This window comes from Erpetoichthys calabaricus, chromosome 2 (assembly GCF_900747795.2).
Source record: "Erpetoichthys calabaricus chromosome 2, fErpCal1.3, whole genome shotgun sequence".
Taxonomy (NCBI): Eukaryota; Metazoa; Chordata; class Cladistia; order Polypteriformes; family Polypteridae; genus Erpetoichthys; species Erpetoichthys calabaricus.
The window spans coordinates 197076981-197101859 of NC_041395.2; the positions used below are offsets into that span (position 1 = coordinate 197076981).

At 42.7% G+C, this 24879-nt stretch overlaps 3 protein-coding genes across 3 annotated transcripts in view; 2 read left to right on the forward strand and 1 right to left on the reverse strand.

Moving 5' to 3' along the window:
* LOC114646646 (probable cation-transporting ATPase 13A4) overlaps positions 1 to 5329 on the forward strand; it is a 72583-nt gene extending 67254 nt beyond the window's left edge. The window contains exons 25-29 of the mRNA XM_051922001.1: positions 4161 to 4233; positions 4324 to 4749; positions 4831 to 4919; positions 5083 to 5163; positions 5262 to 5329. Coding sequence (XP_051777961.1) covers positions 4161 to 4233; positions 4324 to 4529 — 279 coding nt within the window. The 3' untranslated portion in view covers positions 4530 to 4749; positions 4831 to 4919; positions 5083 to 5163; positions 5262 to 5329. The remainder of the gene's footprint in view (positions 1 to 4160; positions 4234 to 4323; positions 4750 to 4830; positions 4920 to 5082; positions 5164 to 5261) is intronic.
* The window catches only part of LOC114646647 (probable cation-transporting ATPase 13A4), a 287738-nt gene extending 281543 nt beyond the window's left edge, over positions 1 to 6195 (forward strand). The window contains exons 31-32 of the mRNA XM_028794929.2: positions 5547 to 6026; positions 6062 to 6195. The gene's annotated coding sequence lies outside the window, so the exon portion shown is untranslated. The remainder of the gene's footprint in view (positions 1 to 5546; positions 6027 to 6061) is intronic.
* Positions 1 to 24879, reverse strand: part of plaat1 (phospholipase A and acyltransferase 1) — a 274219-nt gene that overhangs the window by 232706 nt on the left and 16634 nt on the right. The window contains exons 2-3 of the mRNA XM_051922060.1: positions 12883 to 13021; positions 12474 to 12742 (exon numbers count right to left, since the gene is read on the reverse strand). Of these exons, the coding sequence (XP_051778020.1) occupies positions 12474 to 12742; positions 12883 to 13021 (408 nt within the window). The remainder of the gene's footprint in view (positions 1 to 12473; positions 12743 to 12882; positions 13022 to 24879) is intronic.

The following is a 24879-nucleotide window of genomic DNA, read 5'->3' on the forward strand; positions in this document are numbered from 1 at the left end:
GAGGTAACAGAAGGATACTGCAGGAAAGAAAGGAAGACAGTAAGTGACATATGTGTGTCCGAAAAAAAAAATATTTGGCAGAATATGTGGAGAAAAGTGCTGGGTAAACCAAGGGAACATAATTGACAGAGAAGATCAGCACATCAGAAACCGCTTAAAGGAGTAGGAAAGAGTTATTTATTTATTTATTTACTTACTTACTTATTTATTTTCTTATTTATATTTATCATTTTTTTTATTTCTATACTATTTACCCCAGTCAATTGATTTTCAGTTTATCTTTATGAAACTTTCATCATATCTATTTTAGCATCTATTAATGGTGTTTTACTTCAATTAGTTTTAATTTCGAGAGATTAATTTCAGTTTAGTTTTCAGTTTAACTTAAACAAGGACCATTAGATGAAGATTAAGAAATGCATGCTGTACCGCCATAGCACAAAGATTACAGAAACACCCAGATAGTCCATAAAAGAAACTGGCAAGTCTCATTTTGGTCCAGCCATCTATACAGAGAGTCATCTTCTGTACATATTGTATGTGTGTCTCTCTTATTTTGCAGCAGTGTCAATCTGTTTAAGAAGCAAGCTGTTTACTTTTAGATTTCAGACTGAGCACAGTAATTCTCACCACCTGCTAGACATTCAATAAACAGAAGGGTCAGCACACTCATTTTTGAGTTTGACCAAAAAAGGTCAAAATTTCTTGGCCAATATACATTGCATCCGGAAAGTATTCACAGCGCATCACTTTTTCCACATTTTGTTATGTTACAGCCTTATTCCAAAATGGATTAAATTCATTTTTTTTCTCAGAATTCTACACACAACACCCCATAATGACAACGTGAAAAAAGTTTACTTGAGATTTTTGCAAATTTATTAAAAATAAAAAAATTGAGAAAGCACATGTACATAAGTATTCACAGCCTTTGCCATGAAGCTCAAAATTGAGCTCAGGTGCATCCTGTTTCCCCTGATCACCCTTGAGATGTTTCTGCAGCTTCATTGGAGTCCACCTGTGGCAAATTCAGTTGATTGGACATGATTTGGAAAGGCACACACCTGTCTATATAAGGTCCCACAGCTGACAGTTCATGTCAGAGCACAAACCAAGCGTGATGTCAAAGGAATTGTCTGTAGACCTCCGAGACAGGATTGTCTCGAGGCACAAATCTGCGGAAGGTTACAGAAAAATTTCTGCTGCTTTGAAGGTCCCAATGAATACAGTGGCCTCCATCATCTGTAAGTGGAAGAAGTTCGAAACCATCAGGACTCTTCCTAGAGCTGGCTGGCCATCTAAACTGAGCGATCGGGGGAGAAGGGCCTTAGTCAGGGAGGTGACCAAGAACCCGATGGTCACTCTGTCAGAGCTCCAGAGGTCCAATGTGGAGAGAGGAGAACCTTCCAGAAGGACAGCCATCTCTGCAGTAATCCACCAATCAGGCCTGTATGGCAGAGTGGCCAGACAGAAGCCACTCCTTAGTAAAAGGCACATGGCAGCCTGCCTGGAGTTTGCCAAAAGGCACCTGAAGGACTCTCAGACCATGAGAAAGAAAATTCTCTGGTCTGATGAGACAAAGATTAAACTCTTTGGTGTGAATGCAAGGCATCACGTTTGGAGGAAACCAGGCACCGCTCATCACCAGGCCAATACCATCCCTACAGTGAAGCATGGTGGTGGCAGCATCATGCTGTGGGGATGTTTTTCAGCGGCAGGGACTGGGAGGCTAGTCAGGATAAAGGGAAAGATGACTGCAGCAATGTACAGAGACATCCTGGATGAAAACCTGCTCCAGAGCGCTCTTGACCGCAGACTGCGGCGACGGTTCATCTTTCAGCAGGACAATGACCCTAAGCACACAGCCAAGATATCAAAAGAGTGGCTTCAGGACAACTCTGTGAATGTCCTTGAGTGGCCCAGCCAGAGCCCAGACTTGAATCCGATTGAACGTCTCTGGAGAGATCTTAAAATGGCTGTGCACCGACGCTTCCCATTCAACCTGATGGAGCTTGAGAGGTGCTGCAAAGAGGAATGGGCGAAACTGGCCAAAGATAGGTGTGCCAAGCTTGTGGCATCATATTCAAAAAGACTTGAGGCTGTAATTGCTGCCAAAGGTGCATCGACAAAGTATTGAGCAAAGGCTGTGAATACTTATGTACATGTGATTTCTCAGTTTTTTATTTTTAATAAATTTGCAAAAACCTCAAGTAAACTTTTTTCACGTTGTCATTATGGGGTGTTGTGTGTAGAATTCGGAGGAAAAAAATGAATTTAATCCATTTTGGAATAAGGCTGTAACATAACAAAATGTGGAAAAAGTGATGCGCTGTGAATACTTTCCGGATGCACTGTAGTAGTCATTTTACCTTTTCTGGTGTGTGTGTGTTTTTTTTTGTTTTTTTTTCCTTTAGTATTTTATAGTGTGGCAATGAGGGAGAATACCAGCATACCAAACCCCACATAGAACTACACACATAGAGACCCAGGTTCAAATCTAGCGCTGTTATTGACAATAACATGTACCTTTTGTAGGCTTCCTTCCCTCAGTGTCGTAGCAGCTCCCACATAACACAGTACTGCCCTGTAATACTGTCAGTCACTCCCTTTGCTGCTTCCATTTACCTCCACTTCTCCCAGTGGAGTGTTTTCTGTCCCTGAGCTGAGTGGAGGACTCTCTTTTAACTGCAGACCTGGGAATATTTCCGGCGATTAATTTATTGCCTCCAAGAAGCATTTCTGGGTCAGGCAGGACCACAACAGTCCTTGTATTGTTACTATTCCAGCACTCCTTTTGGTGGCCCCCACAGAACCTGACAGGGCAGGCCCATGGGACCACAACTGCAGGAGGAGCCACCCAGTGTACATGGGACGCTCTGCTCATAGCAGGCAGTCAGCCACTCTGCTGTCTTTCTTGGTTCCTAAGTCCACCATGGGTGTCACGCAGTGGCTACTAGGACATCAGAGCTGATGCAGCTGCTGTAATGTCCTTCCACATTCAGGTCCTGGCATAGAAATAGTTGGGATGCTGGTTTGTCCCTTACAGTAGTCTTCAACCTGTTCATAGATGTCTTTATGAAAGCAGTTTAAGTGTTCTTTTAAATTTGTCAGGTTCTTTCCTGAATACCAACCCAACTGCCAATATCTATTATGCCCTTGTTCTTCTAACTTGTGTCATATTCATAGTATTCCCAGACAGAACTTTTACATTCACAACCAATTATTTTTTTGTGTTTCCATGTGTAAAAACATATTCTTCCTAGCTACCTGACAAGTGTTAAGGTCATTAAGCTACAGTATATAGTCAAGTTGTGCATAGCCAGATAGTCAAAAACGAAGAACAGTCAAGAGTATGCTGCCAGCAAAAACATTTATTTTAATTAACAAGATACCTTTTTAGTCTTTCTAGTTACTGTTTTCATTAACAATAACAACCTTGTCCTGTGATCCTCCCTTTCTTCTCATGTAAGGTAGAAACGTAAATTCTGAAAAATCCCTATTTACATGTGTGAGTCTACTTATAAAGTTTTCCCTTAGCATACAAATGCACTAAAAATTATTTAGCATCATCAACAGAGACCATGAATCAGAAAACAAGCATGTAGAATGTGTCTCCTAAGGTTGTGCTGCTGAGGTTAGCTTTGTATGTTCAGCTTATCAGCATACATTTGGCAACTTCTGAAATACTGAGACAGATTATTTCAACCAGCAAAAGGTATAATGCAATCGCTTGACCATTTGCCTCAGGAAATATATCTTTGTGGACTCCTCAACCATTTTCTACTCATGAGTACTGGATGTGTGTGCAAAGCAGAGACATGCACAGACTAATAAAGTGCAACGAACATGCTCAGACAACGAAATCCTTAACTGCAACCCAGTTAAGGGTTTACATGGCCTCACATCTTGGTTATACGCGGAGAAGATTATGAGTGTTAACCAGTTTTCTCAGAGACCAATATTCAGGTTTCTCTAACTGGGATAGAATTTACATGACATTTTAGATACCAGGTTTCTGTGAATACCTAGGTTATTAAAGTGTATGTAAATGCACACATTGTCCCTTCTAGCTTCTCTGTTTGCCCCTATTACTTTTTGTAAGTCTTTATGGTCAATGTTGCCCTTTTAGTCTGATCTTGTCCCCAAATTCTGTTTTCCAGGAACTCAACAGTTTTGGTAATTACCAGTTTCTGTTTGAAGACCTTGCTATCACTACGGTTATTGGTGTTACAAGTAAGTGTCATAAGGTGCACACTTAAAGGAAGAGTAGAACGAGACCAGCATCATTTCTGATTTAAATTATACTTCTTATTTGTATTCCAGTGAATCTCAACCATGCCTACCCCAAACTGGTGCCCTGGCGGCCCCCTGGTCAGCTCATGTCTCCCCCATTGCTCCTCTCTGTAGTCTTCAATATTTTCCTCAGCCTAGCACTGCAGACATTCGGATTTGTGATGGTGCAGAATCAGGACTGGTACTCAAGGACTAACCTGCTGAGGTGCGTGGTGCTGTGGAAACCATGTTGTTAATAAGAGGAGAGTGTTATCAGTGTGATAGCTTTTTTTTTTTTTTTTTTTTTTTGTGGTTGCCCAGTTTGGAATGTCTCCAACACCTCAAGTTTTCTCAATAATAATGGTTTCCAGAGTTACGAGAACACAACTGTCTGGCTGCTGTCTATCATTAGCTGTATCTCGGTAGCCTTCATTTTCTCCAAGGGAAAGCCCTTCAGGAAGCCCTTCTACACAAACTGTGAGTGCTATAACTGCTCAAGTTGCCTCTGCCATGGTCAATACCCAATATTGCTCTAATAACTTCCATTTTGTGTTGTAGATATCTTCATGCTGGCGCTGCTGGTTCAACTGGGAGTTTGCATCTTCTTCATCTTTGCAGACATTGCAGGTCTTTATTATGCAATGGATGTGAGTATATGGGCTGTGCCTAAGCAGCCATCTCATTGCTCCTTTAGTGCTGTCTTCAGTCTGCCTGAGCCCATCCAGCAGGAGATCCTTTGGTGTGGGTGTACGTGAGTGTTGTCCATTCCTTTACTACATATGACATTCAACTTTCTCTGTTCACTCACAGATGGTCTGCACTCCAGTCATGTGGAGAGGCTACATTGTGATCATGTTGCTTGTCAACTTCTTGATCTCATTTTTTGTGGAGGTGAGTTTATCTTGATAATTCAGTGGCCACCTGGCTGTGGAAGATTTAGAATAATCATCTGTATTTGTGCATCTCTGTGCTTGGCTGTGTCCATTTAGGAGGTGATTGTTGAGAATCGCACCCTGTGGCTGTGGCTGAAGAGGTGCTTTGGGGTCAAGTCCCGCAGCCACTACTGCGTATTGCAGAGGACACTGGACGGTGAGCCCGGTTGGCCTCCTTTGGCAAAGACAGAGTTTGCTCGTCCAGCATCTCTCCTGGAGAAGGACAATATGGTCTTCCAAAATGCAGCTTTTGAACACAGTCAGGAAGAACAACCTCCTAACTGGCAAGGTGCTGGTACTGGTAATGCCCATTAGGGTGAGGATACAAGTTGGTGGAAGCAGGTCTTCCATAGCATGACTGACTCCCTTTTACAATAAGACAAGAAGACAGACATGTTTTGTGTCCACACAACACCCCCTCTGGGCAAGTGCCATGTATCTGAAGGGTGAAAAAATTTCCTGAGTTGTGAGTTTCAGAAACTCATATGAATTGTTAGCAAAGACTCTTAGTGCCCAGGCTGTGCTGCATCTTCTCAAAATATGGTAAATAAATCAATAAGGAATAAGGAATGAATCAATGCAATGTCTCCTCCTTTCTCCATCATGGTTATACTCAATTTGTGTCTTGGACTGTTAGATGTGTGCCAGTCAGTGTGACAGTCAGTCTTCTGGTGAGGTGGTGGTCATTCTTAGGTTATACATAGTTAACCACAGTGATGGCTGCTGTTGGATTTCACACCATGTTAGTCAAAGCAGCAATCACATCAGTGAGAATGACAAGCTCTTATAGATTCTTACTTCTAAATTAAGAATGTTATCAAGGTCATTCTGTGGTTTTACACCTCTTGATCACTAAGAAAGTAAATTTCATATTTCACTATGCATGACAGTGATTTTTAAGTTGTACTTCTTAGAACACAGTGACAATTAATTGTGTTTCAAATTTATTATCATTTGCTCTTGGTAAGCGTAATTGTTATTGTTTACAGGCTTCACTGTCCTGATGATCCTCCACATATTTATTGCCATTCATATATTTTAATATCTGCTGAATCACTTTGGAAGTGGATATGCTGGGCAGTGGTGAGCCTTGCACCCTCATATCTCCAGAGTCCTGAACTTTAAGCCCAGGATCATTTGCTGTCTTTGTGGGGTCTGGCTGTTCTCCCCCTGCCAGTTTGAGTTTTCCTCTCACATTTCCAAACCGTAATTTTTAGGCTCTCTGGTAACTCTACATTCACTTCAGCTAACGAGTGAACCCTATGAGAGTCTGGCATTCTGCCCAGAACTGGTTCTTCTCTTGTGTCTGATCTTGCAAGCACAGGCCAAGGTCTGGGTGGATCCTGAACTAAATCAACTGGGCTTGACAATTAAATGAATAAATCATTTAGATGTCCACTCATAAATGTTGCCTATCCATCCATGCATCCATCCACTTCAGGAATATAATTAATGCAGTTCTTGGTTTGTGAAGTCAACACTGTCTACAGGTAAGGAATCAACACTGGATGGGGCACCAGTTCAGCCCTGAGCACAATCACTTACACATGCACACATTTAATTAATTCTAGAGCCACCAAATAGCATAACAAGCTTACTTTTGTAAATCCATAGTCCTGAAGCAAAATCTACATAGATACATGGAAAACATGTTGTTTACATGGCCCACAACCCACCCAGGATCTGAAGCTCTGAGACAGAAGCACCAAAAACTGCATTATTGTGCTGCTCACATACACTTATGGTCAACAATATTTTTTTTCTAGATTTCCACCAGTGGTTCATGTGATGGTCACTCTCAATATTTGCACTGCAGTTAGGTTTTAACCTTTCTGTTATTACACTTGTATCTCCCTGATGTACGGCAACCCCCAACCCACACATGAAAATGATGGTCACTCTTAGTCTTCATGACTTCTTTCCATTTAGCTTAAATTTCCCTATTGAATTTTATCTTACCTCTGTGGTTAATGCTGGACACGATCTGAGTCGACACATGCCACCAGATCCAAGAAGGCTTTCTTATAGCTTTGATTTGAACTCCCCTGTCATAGTTATGGCCATTCACACATTTTACAATTTACTAACAGTAAGGAGGTGATGTAGTGATGGTATGTGCTACCTTAGTCAGAAAGAATTCTTATTCTTAAGATTTCATACTGCTGAACATTAAGCAGTTTACAAAATGTTTCACTGATTGCTGGGGTCTCATTTATAAAACTTTGCATGAATTTGAGTGTGAAAATATGTGTACAACAAAAAATTGGAAAATTTATATACGCCAGAAAAATCTGATTTATAACATTTGGTATACACAAATTTCTATGTAATTTACCTTTTATAAATCACAATTATCTTGTAAATCTGTGGATGTGAACATGCCTTGAACTCTGGTTTTGGACTATACTAATCAACCTCATACATATGCAGTCATTGGCAGGTACAGCAGCCTCCCACCTGACGCTGTGAGACAGTGCAAGATCATGTGCAGCACTTTAATGCTAGCATTATAACAAAAGGCATAAAACGCTACCATCTAATTGAATAACTGCTATCACTTGGCACATGTAATGACATGATTGCTGTTACAATGAGTAGTACAGGCCATATGAAACACTGAGGGTTCAGACAGTTACCTTACAAACAAGCTAGCCATCACAAACAGCACAGTCATGTCCATTATAGTTTCTTTGCTTCAAAATAAATCATGGGTTGATCCATGCCACCAAGCCATAACATTCATCAGTCTAATCTTGCCATCACAGATGAACCGTACATTAATTAAATGTAACTGCTTATGGCTAACAGAAGCAGCTACATTCTTGGTAGGTGCCCTTATAGCAATATAAGTCTAGTAAAGTGCTCGGATTATGTTAGGGAAACTAGACGCTGCTGCAAATTGCCTTTTTATGATGGCAAAAACATTTTATGTATGTACAGCAACACCATATAAAAACTGGATGTAGCGACTCGCCGGTCACTTAATGGCTTTCAGCACAGTTGGCATGATGGAGTTAGGCTTGGCTGAGACACTGTTGACCTGTCAGCCAGTTCCCTGAGAAAGTGACAACAGGTAGCTGATATAAGCTGACAAAAAGCCAAAAAAGATCTTCAGGGAAAATATCTGACATTCTTAAGAGGGAAGTAAAATATAATATTTGCATCATAATTACCACTTTGAAGTATGTTTGTCACGTCAATACACAATTATAATAATGGCCTGCTGATATGCATTATTATATGTATGAGTTGTTATTTACCTGATTTGGTTGAATTTCCCACTTTCTCCAAAATGCTGCGTACAGATAGTTGCAGTACAGTAATCCCTCCTCCATCCCGGGGGTTGCGTTCCAGAGCCACCCGCGAAATAAGAAAATCCGCGAAGTAGAAACCATATGTTTATATGGTTATTTTTATATTGTCATGCTTGGGTCACAGATTTGCGCAGAAACACAGGAGGTTGTAGAGAGACAGGAACGTTATTCAAACACTGCAAACAAACATTTGTCTCTTTTTCAAAAGTTTAAACTGTGCTCCATGACAAGACAGAGATGACAGTTCCCTCTCACAATTAAAAGAATGCAAACATATCTTCCTCTTCAAAGGAGAGCATGTCAGGAGCACAGAATGTCACATAGATAGAGAGAAAAGCAAACAAATCAATAGGGCTGTTTGGCTTAAGTATGCGAAGCACCACGGCACAAAGCTGTTGAAGGCGGCAGCTCACACCCCCTCCGTCAGGAGCAGACAAAGAGAGAGATAGAGAGAGACAGAGTTTGTTTTTCAAGCACAAATCAATACGTGCCCTTCGAGCTTTTAAGTATGCGAAGCACCGTGCAGCATGTCGTTGCAGGAAGCAGCTGCACAAAAGATAGCAACGTGAAGATAATCTTTCAGCATTTTTAGACGAGCGTCCGTATCGTCTAGGTGTGCGAACAGCCCCCCTGCTCAATCCCCCTACGTCAGGATCAGAGAAAGTCAGCGCAAGAGAAAGAGAAAAGTAAGCTGGGTAGCTTCTCAGCCATCTGCCAATAGCGTCCCTTGTATGAAATCAACTGGGCAAACCAACTGAGGAAGCATGTACCAGAAATTAAAAGACCCATTGTCCGCAGAAACCCGCGAAGCAGCGAAAAATCCGCGATATTTAAATATGCTTACATATAAAATCCGCAATGGAGTGAAGCCGCGAAAGGCGAAGCGCGATATAGCGAGGGATTACTGTAAATATACTCAAGATCTCCTGTCAAGTTTTCTTTTATAAATCCCAAAATTTGTGTGGAAAGCTGCATGCACATATTTTGAACCCTTTTTGTGAGTACACAAGTTTTATAAATCTGAACCCAGGTGAGTGTATCTGTTACTCATTGCTTTTGCTTCAACAGTCTAAGATTTCACTGAGTAAGTAGCTTCTCAGCCATGAACAAATGAGATCATTAAATGGTTAAAAACAACTCTCTCAACTCAAAATGAAGGTTTGACGTCCCCTTGTCCATTTAAATGATTGTTCAGAAATTTTATGTCTGCAAAGTAAATATGTAGTCGTTTCCATGTTTTGGTGTACTCTTATCAGAATTTTGATTGCTCAAATGTGTCGGGTTCCCATTTTTCCAACACTTAGTAGAATGGTTCCAATTATTCCTTCAGCAGTGTGACAACTACACTTGATCTGGTACATTTGTGTTTATATCTGCTTTGGGATATCTGATCCAATTAATCAGATATACAGTATATTGGCACCAGACAGTTAATCATTGCGCCTCACATACCTACAAAGATAGCAGCTGTTGGTGTGCCAGCTAATGGTGTGTAGAGTACAACACTCTGCACAAATAATTTTCATGCATTCATAAACATTCACTTTAATATTCATCATTAGGCCTTGCATGGTATAATGAAAAGACACAGCAATGCCAAAACCAGTACTATCAACACTTCTATCCAAATGTGGACTGAAAAGGAAAATTGAATTTCAGCACTCAAACACCAAAGAACTTTAAGAGGATGCTCTTTCACTCTGCCTGTGCCAAAAGGCACCAAATTCAGCTTGAAGGCACTTTGCCCTGGTCTCCCATCCTTCATATACTCGGAAGCTCATGTGAAGCTGGAGCATCTGCAGCATCTTAGGATTTTGTTAGAAGTGTCGCCGGCGTGTGCGGCTATGGCAAAGTCCCAGCAGAGAGCAGGCACTGGCAACAGCTGTAACAAAGCTGATGGCTCCGATTAACCTGGATGCCTACAAAACATAATGACAGGCATCACACAGACATATCAGTATATCACAGCAGCACATGTCAGGTTTCTCTACCACATAAAAGCAGTTGACAGATATAACAAATGACAGCACATGGCAGATTAGACTACTCTGGATAGGTCTCTCTAGCATGTATGGGCAAACAGTAGGTTTCTTGACTATGTGACACTCTTTGGCAGTCCAAGAGAAGACACAAGAGCACTTGACAGGTCTCTCTGGCAAAAGTGAGAAGGGACACATCAGGAATCATGGAAAGCATATGCAATTTATGGGGCTATGGGTTACATGCAGATTTCTGTAGAAGCAGAATCTGAGCGGGTGGCTGGACCTAAACCAACACCGCCCATGTCTCACCTTAGAGGGGAGATTCACAGTAAAAATCCAAGGGGTGCCTCTTATATTCCAGCAATCACTGAGAGAGAGAGAGAGAGAGAGAGAGAGAGAGAGAGAGAGAGAGAGAGAGAGAGAGAGAGAGAGAGAGAGAGAGAGAGAGAGAGAGAGAGAGAGAGAGAGAGAGAGAGAGAGAGAGAGAGAGAGATAGATAGATAGATAGATAGATAGATAGATACTGTTGCCAAGTTTAAAATAAATATCAAGAGGATGATGCAGCCCCCTACCAAGCAGCATAATGGACAAACTCAGTCAGCATTTCAAAGTCCGGAACACACATTTCATCTTTAATTACAATGTGTTCACTTTTTTTTACTATTTCTTATCATGTGGTGGATGCAGCAACGCTCTGTAATCAGTGCATGCTCCCAACCTCTCTCTCTCTCTCCCATTCCCATAAATCTCCAGACCCACTCCTGCTTTCTCCACTCTCCTTCTCCACTCTGTCTGAACAAATCAGATGTAACCCGTCCAGCATTAAATAACATCTGAAACAGGAGGTTTAAGCCAGTTCTCTTCACATACTGACAATTGCATAATACTTGAAATAAGCTGACCATAAGCTCACCATAAGATGTGACAGCTCTTTCAACTTTAAAAGCGATTGAACATTTTTAGTTATATGGAGGTTAAACAATTATAAATGCTTCCCATGTCTTTGCCCTTTCCATTCTTAAATAAGCTGTTTCTTCAGTAAAGGTGTAATAGAGCTCCATAGTCAGTAGTGATCACAGTGCTGCTACCAGTTGAGTGCAGGAATATTTCATATTTCCCACTGTACTTTCCTCAGAGTCTTTTACATTTTCAGATGTTGCAGATGTAAGGTAGCCTTTAGATCCTTTATGCTCACCCTGTCACACCTCTGAAGTTCATAGTTCATCAAAAAGGTAGTTGGTCTGTGCCGGCACTTGGGTTTGCAAAGACAGGCAGATTTTCAATTTAAAAATTCATTTATAGAATTTATAGTAACTTATACTAACAAGCCAGAGGCCAAATCTTAACATTAACATTTGTCAAAGAAAAAATTACCAAAAAAAGGAAGAAAACTTTGATAAAAAGGCTGCCACATGATGTGGGACCTGGTAAAGAAATAGACCATATTTGTATGGAAACCCTGAAATACGTTATAAAAAGAAACACCATCAAGAAACACAAGTTAGAAACACCATCCTCAGTTGTTCTCTTTCTTCCATATTCTCAACAAAAGAGACTCCGCATTTATCATAAAAAACTCAGTAACTGGGCTGTGCCATTTCATTGTGTCTGATCATACCTTAGATTTGATGCATAATCTGCCTTTTTATTTCCTCAGTATTGTTTTTACTGAGCGCTGAAAATGCCATACCACTTGAAATAAGTCATGCTAAGCATAAGGTTGAGAAAAAATGTAATGAAGTGTAATTTGTAGAGCCCAGAGTTTATCACACACACAGAGTACAATTAAATTCTTATTTGCATGCTCGACCAACACAAAACACACAGCACTTTCCTGCACAACAAATCTGGTACCGTTGTTATATGTAAAACATAACAGCAGAATATAATTCATTGGTTAAAAGTATCTTATGCTTGACACTAGTTCAACGATAAATGGGACACCTCCAAATCCATCAAGGAAAAATACATACCTGCTCTGACACACCCTCACCATAGCGAAGTAAGGTGACAAAGTGCTCGCAGTTATTGCCCAGCAGGTCATACGACACCTCCTGCCCAATCAAATACTGTGCTTGTGAGATGATGTCATACACAGGAAGTGGCGCATACTTGTTGTCATACTTATTGTTGATTCGATACGAGTCACTGCCAACCACATCCTTGAGAAGCTGCATGCAGACCAGCGCCTTTCGGCTGAAGACAGACTTGGTACTGGAAAAAGATGCTGGCTGCCCTTCATCTAAGCAAAAAGAAGAGGCAGTAAGCTTCTAGTAGGCACTGGAAATGCAGCTTCACTGACTGCCCACCAATACCCCACTCCCCCAAAGCTAGCAGAATGACTAAAGAAGCAAAGTGGAAAGGACATGAAATAGGACTCACCCACTGGGGTCACATTGATGATGTACCCATCCCCAAGGTAGAGTGCCCAGTGCTGATATGCAGGCCTATAAATCTCTATCAGGTCACCAGGCTCTGGATTTGCTGCATTTTCTGGGGCGAAGACAGCGGCTGATGCCATCTGCAAGAGATGCATAACAAAGTGAGAATCAGTCTAGTGCTGGTCAGTGAGGGCAATCACAATGATCCACATATCCTACTGATAGAACAGCAAAGATGAACAGGAAACATCTCAGGAACAAAGGTCAGGCTCAGCAGTACTCTTCATGCAGTTTTAAACACTTGACTAAGTCCAGCTGCTCACTTAAATAGACTCACCACTGCCATTGAGTCACTTCAAAATATTTCTTAAATTGCATGATGTAGACATCAAAGAACAAACCAGTCAACCAATCAGTCAATTTGAAGTTACCTGCTGGAAATCCAAACATTGCAGGTTTACAGTAGGTTGATTAACAGCACCAGGAGTGAAAGTTAAGGACACCAGTGGTGGCAGGTCGCTGGCAGATTTCAGACTGACCTGAACACATGCTGATTTTGAGAGCTCCCAACCACAGGACTGATGCTTTGAAGCACCCTCATTGTATGTCAGCTTTTTTTTCTGAACTAGAACACTGCTGGCATCGTTCTGGGAATGCTGGGTTGAGCCTCAGCCCACATCACCTGTTTGAAAGGAGGTTTTTAAAACCACAGATCTAGAGTTTTCTGGAACGGAGGCCAGTATAATTAACGTGTGCTCTTTCAAAACCTACTGAAAAATCAGCAGAAACTCAATGACACCTTGATAATGGTAGGGCATCACACACAAAGCAATAGAGGAGGCCATAGACACGATGGCAAGATGACCTAATTCAGCCCAGAGAGCCCAAATTCAAGAGGGGATGTCCTGTTCTAATAACAGACATCAGAGCGAGGACACTGTGGTGCAATTCTTGAATGGCCTGAATGTCACTAGAGAGGGGCAAGTGGAAGGAATAACACAAAACTATACAAAGGACAAATCAGATTAATTTGAGGTACTGTACATCACAGTTCTGTTACCAGAATTTTCTAAAATTGCAGTCTGCCATACTGGGGTACTAGGGCAGTTGATAATCTGGGAGCAGACTGTCCCATCTAATAGCTTCCCTCTACTGTCATTTGTCCTGTTTTAAAGAAATGCAGTTGTAAAGAGGTGTTGATTTTAAGATGCCTTGCTTGAAAACAGTTATAAAAAAGAGCGAATTAACTAAAACAATAATACTAGCAAGACTGTATTTTACTTAGTGCTTTTCATAGTGAGCATTATTGGTGTTTTTTAGTTTAAAAAACATTTCATACTAACAAAACACAAAAATCATAATTATATATATATATATATATATTGTGGTGCCCGGCGGGTGTCCATGCCCGGCCGGGACGCCTAGGAGGAGTGGAGGAGGGCTTGTGCCTCCTCCAGGACACGAGGGGGCGTCCTCCCTGGTGGCTTTGGGGACCACGGGTACGGAGCTTAGAAGCTCAACCCTGTAGGGGCCCGTGGTCACCGCCAGGGGGCGCCCCGATGCCTTGGGAACATTGGCCCTCAGTACTTCCGCCACACCAGGAAGTGCTGGGGGGAAGAGACTTGAGGGCACCCGGTGGACTTCCGGCTTCTCCTTGGGAGCTTCCGCCACACAGGGGTGTGGCTACGGAAGTCCTGAGGATGCACCTGGAGCCCATCCGGGGCATATAAAAGGGGCCGCCTCCCTCCAGTGAGGAGCGAGAGTCGGGAGGAAGAAGACGAAGTGTGTTGGAGAGGAGTGGAGGCGGACCAAAGAGACTGTGAAAGGCATTGTTGTGTGGCCAAGACTTTAAGGGGTGATTGGTGCTTTGTGCACTGGGTTGGGCACTTTATTGTAAATATGGTGAATAATAAACGTGTGGTGGACTTGAATACGGTGTCCATCTGTCTGTGTCCGGGCTGCGTATCACAGTGGCGTAGTCGGCAGGAGGCTGCACCTGGCACAAGGTGCGGACCTGTATTTAACAAATATTCTGTGAGCAGCCCGGCGCAGCAGCGGCACCCCCACACGCGCCGCGGGAGCAACGCAGGCACAACCCCGCGTGAGCGATTCACCTCACGGTTTGCTACCGGTTTCTTAAATGGCCATGTTCTCCTGGTGCGGGGAGAAGAACAAGGACGTTGCCGGAGTGCAGCGGGCTCCAGCAGGCACACTGTCACCGAAGACGTCCGGTTCGGCAGCGCAGCGAGGACGGCGATACAAGAAGGCGAGTCCCAGGAGGTGAGTACCCTGCCCAATGGCGATAGGCCCCGTGGGGGCAAGTTTACCTTTTGTGCTGCAGGCAGGGACTACCTGGGACTGCGTCAGTGGCAACGGGAAGCCGTGCCTCAGGCTGTCGACAGCGCCGAGGTGGCAGTAAGCAGTGCCACGAGAGAGGAGCCGCTGCAGCTCGATAAGCAGCAGCCGCTGCTGGAAACCAGGAAGGCACGTCGCCGCATCAGGAGACGAGGAAACAGAGCCAAAATGGCCGCGGACCGGAAGCCGCTCCCAGAGACTGGCTCGGGATTGGGCGGTGTGTCTGACGTGTCCGCCGCTGATTGGATGGAGGCGGGCACAAGGAATGTCAATCCCGGGCTGAGAAAGGACCCGACGGGGCCGGTTGGAAGGACCCCCAGAGAGCAGCTGGCGGATTTGCCTGAAAAAAAGGTAAGGCAACCGCCGACTGGCAATCTGTCTTTGCTCGCGGCGCTGTGTGAGTTGGAGGAATGCCTCCAGCCCGCAGCGTCGTTATTTCAGGTGTTACGCGTCCTCCGAGGGCGATTGCAGGAGCTGGAGATGAAGGCGGCTGCGACCCTGACGTCACTGCGACAATGGACGGATCGGCGCGGCGCTGCAGGCTTCAGCCGGAGGGACGCTGCGGGAACGGTAAGCCAGACCGCCCCCGTACATAAAAAGGGAGATCCTACCGATGGGGACCGTGATTTCAGTGATCGAGACCATGTCGGTAGGTCTCCGACAGTGGATGCCGCGGGGCAGGCTGCGCGCGTGGTGAGGGGAGTAACAGTGAGAGAACAGGGTGGACAGGGGCTGACAAGTGCCCTGGGTCCTAGCGCCCGACGCCCCGAGCCCGCGGCAGTCTCCCGTCGCTCTGCATGGACGCAGATGGGAATGGGGCTGCACGTTTGTCATGCGCAGACTCAAACCGTCAGGGCGTCCAAGAGGGAAAGGAGGGATCGAGGGCTGAGTGCCGATTCCTCCAACAGGAAAGGATGTGCTGCTGGGTGCGCACGTCCAGTTAAGGGCCACTCTCCAGAGCCAGTGGAAGGGAGAGAAAAGCAGGCGGTTCCGTCAGCTAGAGGGACATGCAACCCGCGGAAAAGGTTCCGAACAGGCAAGTTCCGGGGTCCTTGTAAAAGGGGGGAGCGCTGCCAGTACGTGGCACAAAGGGACAACAGAGAAGGGTGTCCAGGCAGCGGCTCTGCCCCTGTGTTTCTATCTGTTGCAGGATGGGGCCCGGGACAAGCAGTAGGACCTGCTTCGTGGGAAGCCGTCCCTCATCAGATGGACCGTCTGGCCGGACGACACTTCGCTGGCGATGGGGCAGCCTCTCAACCAGCGGAGGCTGCGAAGGCACGAGCGGCACTGAGCAGAGGGGCGAGGAGATCTCGGAGGGGGTGCCGAAGAAGAGAGTTCCAGGGTGCTGGATTGGACCCTGGACGGAGAGTAGGACCCACATCGGGGTTGAGCCGCCCTAACGGGGTGTGTCGCTCGGACCAACGGGTCTTCGCTGGCGATGGGGCACTGTGGTGCCCAGCGGGTGTCCATGCCCGGCCGGGACGCCTAGGAGGAGTGGAGGAGGGCTTGTGCCTCCTCCAGGACACGAGGGGGCGTCCTCCCTGGTGGCTTTGGGGACCACGGGTACGGAGCTTAGAAGCTCAACCCTGTAGGGGCCCGTGGTCACCGTCAGGGGGCGCCCCGATGCCTTGGGAACATTGGCCCTCAGTACTTCCGCCACACCGGGAAGTGCTGGGGGGGAAGAGACTTGAGGGCACCCGGTGGACTTCCGACTTCTCCTTGGGAGCTTCCGCCACACAGGGGTGTGGCTACGGAGGTCCTGAGGATGCACCTGGAGCCCATCCGGGGCATATAAAAGGGGCCGCCTCCCTCCAGTGAGGGGCGAGAGTCGGGAGGAAGAAGACGAAGCGTGCTGGAGAGGAGTGGAGGCGGACCAGAGACTGTGAAAGGCATTGTTGTGGCCAGGACATGTGAAAGGGTGATTGGTGCTTTGTGCACTGGGTTTGTGCACTTTATTGGATTTATAATGTTTAATAAACGTGTGGTGGACTATAATATGGTGTCCGTCTGTGTGTGTCCGGGCTGCTTATCACAATATATATATATATATATATATATATATATATATATATATATACACATACATACACTCTATATTATATATAAAATACTAACTGTGCTACCTGCTTAAGTCTGGTTGAAATCTAAGTAATCAACATGGGACTCATCTTTTGTCTGATATATAGGTTTCCCCTCAATGTCAATCATCAAGTTGACCACACTTATTGTTCAAGCGGTTTGCCAGGAAAATGCAGCAGTGGTCGCTAACATATTGGCCTGGTTTAGCAACTCTAGCCTAGTTGTATTGGGGTTTTGGTTTCATTAAGTGCGCATTGATTTATCACTATTTTCACTCATCCATTGCCCACCACGAGAACTACTGTATATATATTTAAAATATATATATATATATATATATATATATATATATACACATATATATACACACACACACACACACACACACACACACACACACACACACACACACATATATATTATACAGTCGACCCTTGATATACAACCGGCCTGACATGCGAACAATTTGCTTTACGACCAAAATTTTTGCTTTGAATTACGACCAACATCTTGCGTTACAACCCGAATGCGGTCACGTGTATCCGCTTGTGCGATTGTAAACAAATAGCCGAGAGTGTTTGTAAGTGTCATTCGGAGCCAAAATACATGTGTTTGTGGACGTAATTTCGGTCAGTGCAGTGATTTATATAATTTATTTCAATAATTGCTAAGGAAGGAAGCGAAGGTAACGGAGGTAAAGAAAGCGATCACAATCAAAACGAAGAAGGAAGTTGTGTGGAAATATGAGAGTGGCGTTCGTGTGACCGATCTCACTAATATGTACAGCATGTCGAAATCCACCATCTCGACAATTTTACAAAGAAAAGATTTGTATAAGGAAACTCCTTTCAAACAATTACCACCTTCCATTTTCATTCTCCTCCTCCTTCCTTCCAAGCCAAAGATGTCAACTTAAATGGTGAGTACAGTATGAAATTGTTGTTTCTGGTAGGCTAGGCACTTTTTATAACTTTTTGGTTAGTACATTAGAAAAATTATTGGTGTTTTTGGTAAATTATGCACATTATACAACCCTTTTCTATTAAAAAAAGTTAAGTAAGTGTTGCTGTGGGTGGTTTGGAACACATTAAGGGCATTTCCATTATTTCTTATGGGAAAAATTGTCTTGACTTACAACCAACTTGAGTTACAACCAGCCCTCGTGAACAAATTGAGTTCGTAAGTCAAGGGTCCAGTATAATATAATATAATATAATATATATATATACATATATATATATATATATATATATATATACACACACATATATATACATATATATATATATATATATATATATATATACACACATATATACATATATATATATATATATATATATATATACACATATATATATATATACACATATATACATATATACACATATATACATATATACATATATACACATATATACATATATATATATATATATATATATATACACATATATATATATACTGTATATATATATATACATACAGTAATCCCTCCTCCATCGCGGGGGTTGCGTTCCAGAGCCACCCGCGAAATAAGAAAATCCGCGAAGTAGAAACCATATGTTTATATGGTTATTTTTATATTGTCATGCTTGGGTCACAGATTTGCGCAGAAACACAGGAGGTTGTAGAGAGACAGGAACGTTATTCAAACACTGCAAACAAACATTTGTCTCTTTTTCAAAAGTTTAAACTGTGCTCCATGACAAGACAGAGATGACAGTTCTGTCTCACAATTAAAAGAATGCAAACATATCTTCCTTTTCAAAGGAGTGTGCGTCAGGAGAGAGAGAGAGAGAGAGAGAGAACAAAGCAAGCAGTCAAAAATCAATAGGGCTGTTTGGCTTTTAAGTATGCGAAGCACCGCCGGTACAAAGCTGTTGAAGGCGGCAGCTCACACCCCCTCCATCAGGAGCAGGGAGAGAGAGAGAGCGCCAGAGAAAAACAAAGTCAATAATCAATACGTGCCCTTTGAGCTTTGAAGTATGCGAAGCACCGTGCAGCATGTCGCTTCAGGAAGCAGCTGCACACAGAAGGTAGCAACGTGAAGATAATCTTTCAGCATTTTTAGACGAGCATCCCTATCGTCTAGGTGTGCGAACAGCCCCCCTGCTCACACTCCCCTACGTCAGCGCAAGAGAGAGAGAGAAAGTAAGTTGGGTAGCTTCTCAGCCATCTGCCAATAGCGTCCCTTGTATGAAATCAACTGGGCAAACCAACTGAGGAAGCATGTACCAGAAATTAAAAGACCCATTGTCCTCAGAAATCCGCGAACCAGCAAAAAATTCGCGATATATATTTAAATATGCTTACATATAAAATCCGCGATAGAGTGAAGCCGCGAAAGGCAAAGCGCAATATAGCGAGGGATCACTGTATATATATATTGTCACACACGTGCGAGTTGGAGGCAGTCAAAGAGCCTAAAGGTGAGTGAAATATCGCGAGACAGAGGGTCATCACGTAGTGCTTACCTGAATCTCTTTTCACCTACAGAAAGCCTGAAGAAAAAGAAGAATCTCCATTTCCGGGTTCAAAATGGCTGTGATTATGTCACGTCCGGTTCCACAATCCTTTGCTTCCCGTCACATCCTGTCAACCATTTCCTGTTCCATCATTCACTCTGTTATAAAAACGCCATTTTGTCTGCAGTAAAGTGTTCAATGTACTTCAAAGTCATATGAATCAGCTCCTTTATTTATTGTCTGGACGACAATATACGAGGACGGTCCCCAAATCTTTATCTGTTTTGTTGGAGTATTTTTTTGCTCAAGACTATCTCTTCACAATATATATATATATTATATATATATATATATACATACACATACATTATATATATATATACATACACATACATTATTATATATATATATATATATATATATATATATATATATATATATATATATATATATATATATATATATATATATACATACATACATACATACATTACTGTGCAAAAGTTTTAGGCAGGTGTGAAAAAATGCTGTAAACAAAGAATGCTTTCAAAAATGGAAGTGTTAATCATTTATTTTCATCAATAAACAAAATGCAGTGAATGAACAAAAGAGAAATATAAATTCAAATCAATATTTGGTGCAACCACCCTTTGCCTTCAAAACAGCATCAATTCTTCTAGGTACACTTGCACACAGTTTTTGAAGGAACTCGGCTGGTAGGTTGTTCCAAACATCTTGGAGTACTAACCACAGATCTTCTGTGGATGTAGGCTTCCTCACATCCTTCTGTCTCTTCACGTAATCCCAGACACACTCGATGATGTTGAGATCAGGGCTCTGTGTGGGCCATACCATCACTTCCAGGACTTCTTGTTCTTCTTTACGCTGAAGATAGTTCTTAATGACTTTGGCTGTATGTTTGGGGTCATTGTCCTGCTGCAGAATAAATTTGGGGCCAATCATACGCCTCCCTGATGGTATTGCATGATGGATAAGTATCTGCCTGTATTTCTCAGCATTGAGAACACCATTAATCCAGACCAAATCTCCAAATCCATTTGCAGAAATGCAGCCCTAAACGTTCAAGGAACCTCCACCATGCTTCACTGTTGCCTGCACACACTCATTATTGTACTGCTCTCCAGCCCTTCGACGAACAAACTGCCTTCTGCTACAGCCAAATATTTCAAATTTTGACTCATCAGTCCAGAGCATCTGCTGCCATTTTTCTGCACCCCAGTTCCTATGTTTTTATGCATACTTGAGTCGCTTGGCCTTGTTTCCACGTCGGAGGTATGGCTTTTTGGAGGCAACTCTTCCATGAAGACCACTTCCAGCCAGACTTCTCTGGACAGTAGATGGGTGTACCTGGGTTCCACTGGTTTCTGCCAGTTCTGAGCTGATGGCAATGCTAGACATCTTCGATTTCGAAGGGTAATAAGCTTGATGTGTCTTTCATCTGCTGCACTAAGTTTCCTTGGCCGACCACTGCGTCTACGATCCTCAACATTGCCCGTTTCTTTGTGCTTCTTCAAAAGAGCTTGAACAGCACATCTTGAAACCAGTCTGCTTTGAAATCTTTGTCTGGGAGAGACCTTGCTGATGCAGTATAACTACCTTGTGTCTTGTTTCTGTGCTCAATCTTGCCATGACATGAAACTGTCTTCCACAACCTCACCTTGGTAGCAGAGTTTGGCTGTTCCTCACCCAGTTTTAAGCCTTCTACACAGCTGTTTCTGTTTCAGTTAATGACTGTGTTTCAACCTATGTGTGACATTGATGATCATTAGCACCTGTTTGGTATAATTGGTTGATCATACACCTGACTATAATCCTACAAAATCCCTGACTTTGTGCAAGTGTACCTATAAGAATTGATACTGGTTTGAAGGCAAAAGGTAGTAACACCAAATATTGATTTGATTTAGATTTTTCTTTTGTTCGCTCACTTTGCATTTTGTAAATTGATAACAATAAACAATCATTTATATTTCTGAAAGCATTCTTTGTTTATAGCATTTTTTCACACCTGCCTGAAAACTTTTGCACAGTACTGTATATATACACACACAGATTAATAAAGTATCTATCTATACATTTTTTTTTGTTCTTTATTTTGCCTTATACAATTTCTCGTATTAGGAATTTGTTGGTTTTCGCATACCCCTTGGGGTCAGAGCGCAGGGTCAGCCATTGTACAGCGCCCCTGGAGCAATTACAGGTTAAAGGTCTCGCTCAAGGGCCCAGCAGAGCAGGATCTCTTTTGGCAGTGACGGGGATTCGAACCGGCAACCTTTGGGATACCAGCGCAGATCCTTAGCCTCAGAGCCACCACTCCACCCTAAATATATTATATATATATATATATATGTGCAGTTGGAGATCCACGAAGGGAGAAAAAATGAATCACATATCATAAAATAGTTTTATTCCTGAGCTTTCAACCCCTATCAGGGGTCTTCATCAGAGGATAATGCTTAGACTTACAAGAATCAAAGGCAATATATAGCAATACATTCCGTGGGGGGGTGGGTGGAGGTGACTAAGTCAGTATGATCAAGGGGGGGGGGGGGGGGGGTTGTATAGTTTAATTATTGTGTACATGTCCTTCTTAGGTTGGCATATGCTGGATTTATGTCCAAGTGTCTGTTGATGGCGTTTTCATCTGATAGCCAAGACTCGGCCAACTCTCTGGCGCTTTTAGTACTGGCCTGAAATTTTACTTTTACGTTGTCCCAGTTGAATGTGTGTCCTGTCGATTTAGTATGTGCATATATCAAAGATAGTGTGCCCTTTCTTCTGACGGCGTTGCGATGTTCCTGTACACGTGTTGAGATTCTTTTTGACGTTTGTCCTATGTATACCGCTGAGCAAGAATTACATGGAATACTATAAACTGCGTTTCGTGTTTCGGCTGTCGATTTCTTGTTTTTAGCATTAAACAGGACCATGTGCAGATTGTTCGTGGGTTTATGTGCTATTCTGATGCCCCACTTGGTCAGGGTGCGTGCCGTGCCTTCTGACACATTATGGTGATACGGGAGTGAATGCCAGGTGGGGTGGGGGTTCTGATTTAAGTCGATTGTATGCTGATTCCTTTGGCGTCTGCTGTGTAGACTCCGATTAATGAATGTTTTTGAGTATCCGTTCGAGGTGAAAAGTTGGAAGAGATAGCGTCTCTCATTAATTTTTGTTTCCTTGGTATTACAATGCGTGTGGACTCGTTTAAATAGGGTTTTCACGCAGTTCCGTTTATGAGATACTGGGTGGTTGCTGGCGAAGTGTAGAATCTTGTCTGCGTAGCATTGTTTGCGGTAAACACTTGTGGTCAGGGTGGCGTCACTATTTCTTTTGATGTAAATGTCCAGGAAGCTGATATGTTGGTTCATTTCTTTTTCCATTGTGAACTGGATTGCAGGGAATATTGTGTTAATATGATTGTAGAACTCATTCAGCTGGTTCTTTCTTAATATGACGAATGTGTTGAATTTGGATACCACCCCCCCAACCCCCCACGGAATGTATTGCTATATATTGCCTTTGATTCTTGTAAGTCTAAACATTATCCTCTGATGAAGACCCCTGATAGGGGTTGAAAGCTCAGGAATAAAACTATTTTATGATACGTGATTCGTTTTTTCTCCCTTCGTGGATCTCCAACTGCAAATATGCAAACCGTATCACAGACCTTCTCTTCCATATATATATTACACACATATACACATATATACACACACATATACACATATATATACATACACACACATATATATATCACACATATATACCTACTGTGTGTATATTCACATATTCAGTCCCCTTCAAAGTTATAATCTTCTGCATGACAAAAGATTTGTACACAAATTTCTCCATTCAGTATTTTTAATGTAAACTCTTATGCTGTAACAATACATTTCCAAAGTCAAAATAAACTATTTTCTGTAAACATTTAACTGAAGAAGAAAAACTCAAAAGTTTGCACAAGTATTTAACCTATGTGCTTTGGAAACTTCAAGTTTACACCAATGACAAATTAATCACAAACGACACAAATGTGACAGTCATTTGAGCATAATTAAACATAATTAGGTACTACTGGAGAACCTTTATTATCTCTTTTTGAATATAAAAAGCACTCTTTGTAAGGGCCATTGTCCTTGTTGCACAATCACTGCAAAAATTAAGACAAGGGACCATTCTGCTGATGTGAGAAACAAAGTCATTGAAATGCACAAGGCAGGTAAAGGCTGCAAAAATATTGAAGAGTATGAATGTCTCATTAAACACTGTTGGGTCCATCATCAGAAAGTGGAAGGTTCATCACAACACCCAGACTCTTCCAAGAACAGGCCGTCCCTCAAAACTAAACATCAGAGCAGGATGTTGATTGGTGAGAGAGGCTACTGAAAATCCACTCTAAGAAGTATATAATGTTCTTTGGTTCAAATTGGAGTAAAGGTACATGGGTCCACAATTTCAAGAACTCTCCATAAAACAGGCCTCTATAGGAAGTTAAAAATAAAGAAGCCATTCTTTAAGAAGGTCCACATAAAAGCACATATGGCATTTGCTACAAAGCATGAGAAAGACCCAGTTATGTTGGAGAAGATTTTAGGGTCAGAGGAGACCAAAATAGTACATTTTGGCCAAACTCCAAAGAGGTATATGTGGCTTAAAACTAACACATCAAATAATACCATACCTACGGTGAAATATGGTGGTGGCAGCATCATGCTATGGGGGTGCTTTCCGTGTGCTGGGACTGGGAAGTTTTTCAGAGTTGAAGGGACAATAGATGGACACAAATACTGAACAATATTTTCAATATTTTTAGAACTTGTTCCAGGCTGCTATGAACCTACGGCTCAGGAGAAGATTCGTCTTTCAAATGACAAATACCCTAAGCAAAAGGCCAAAGGGACACTGGAATGGCTCAAAAACAGAAAGGTGAATGTTTTGGAAAGGCCAAGTCAACGCCCTGATCTTATCCCTATTGAGAATCTGTGGCACTATTTGAAAGTTGCTGTCCAGAAGCACCATCCCACCAACCTATAGGATCTCTACAAATTCTGCCAAGAAGAATAGAGAAGAAGCAC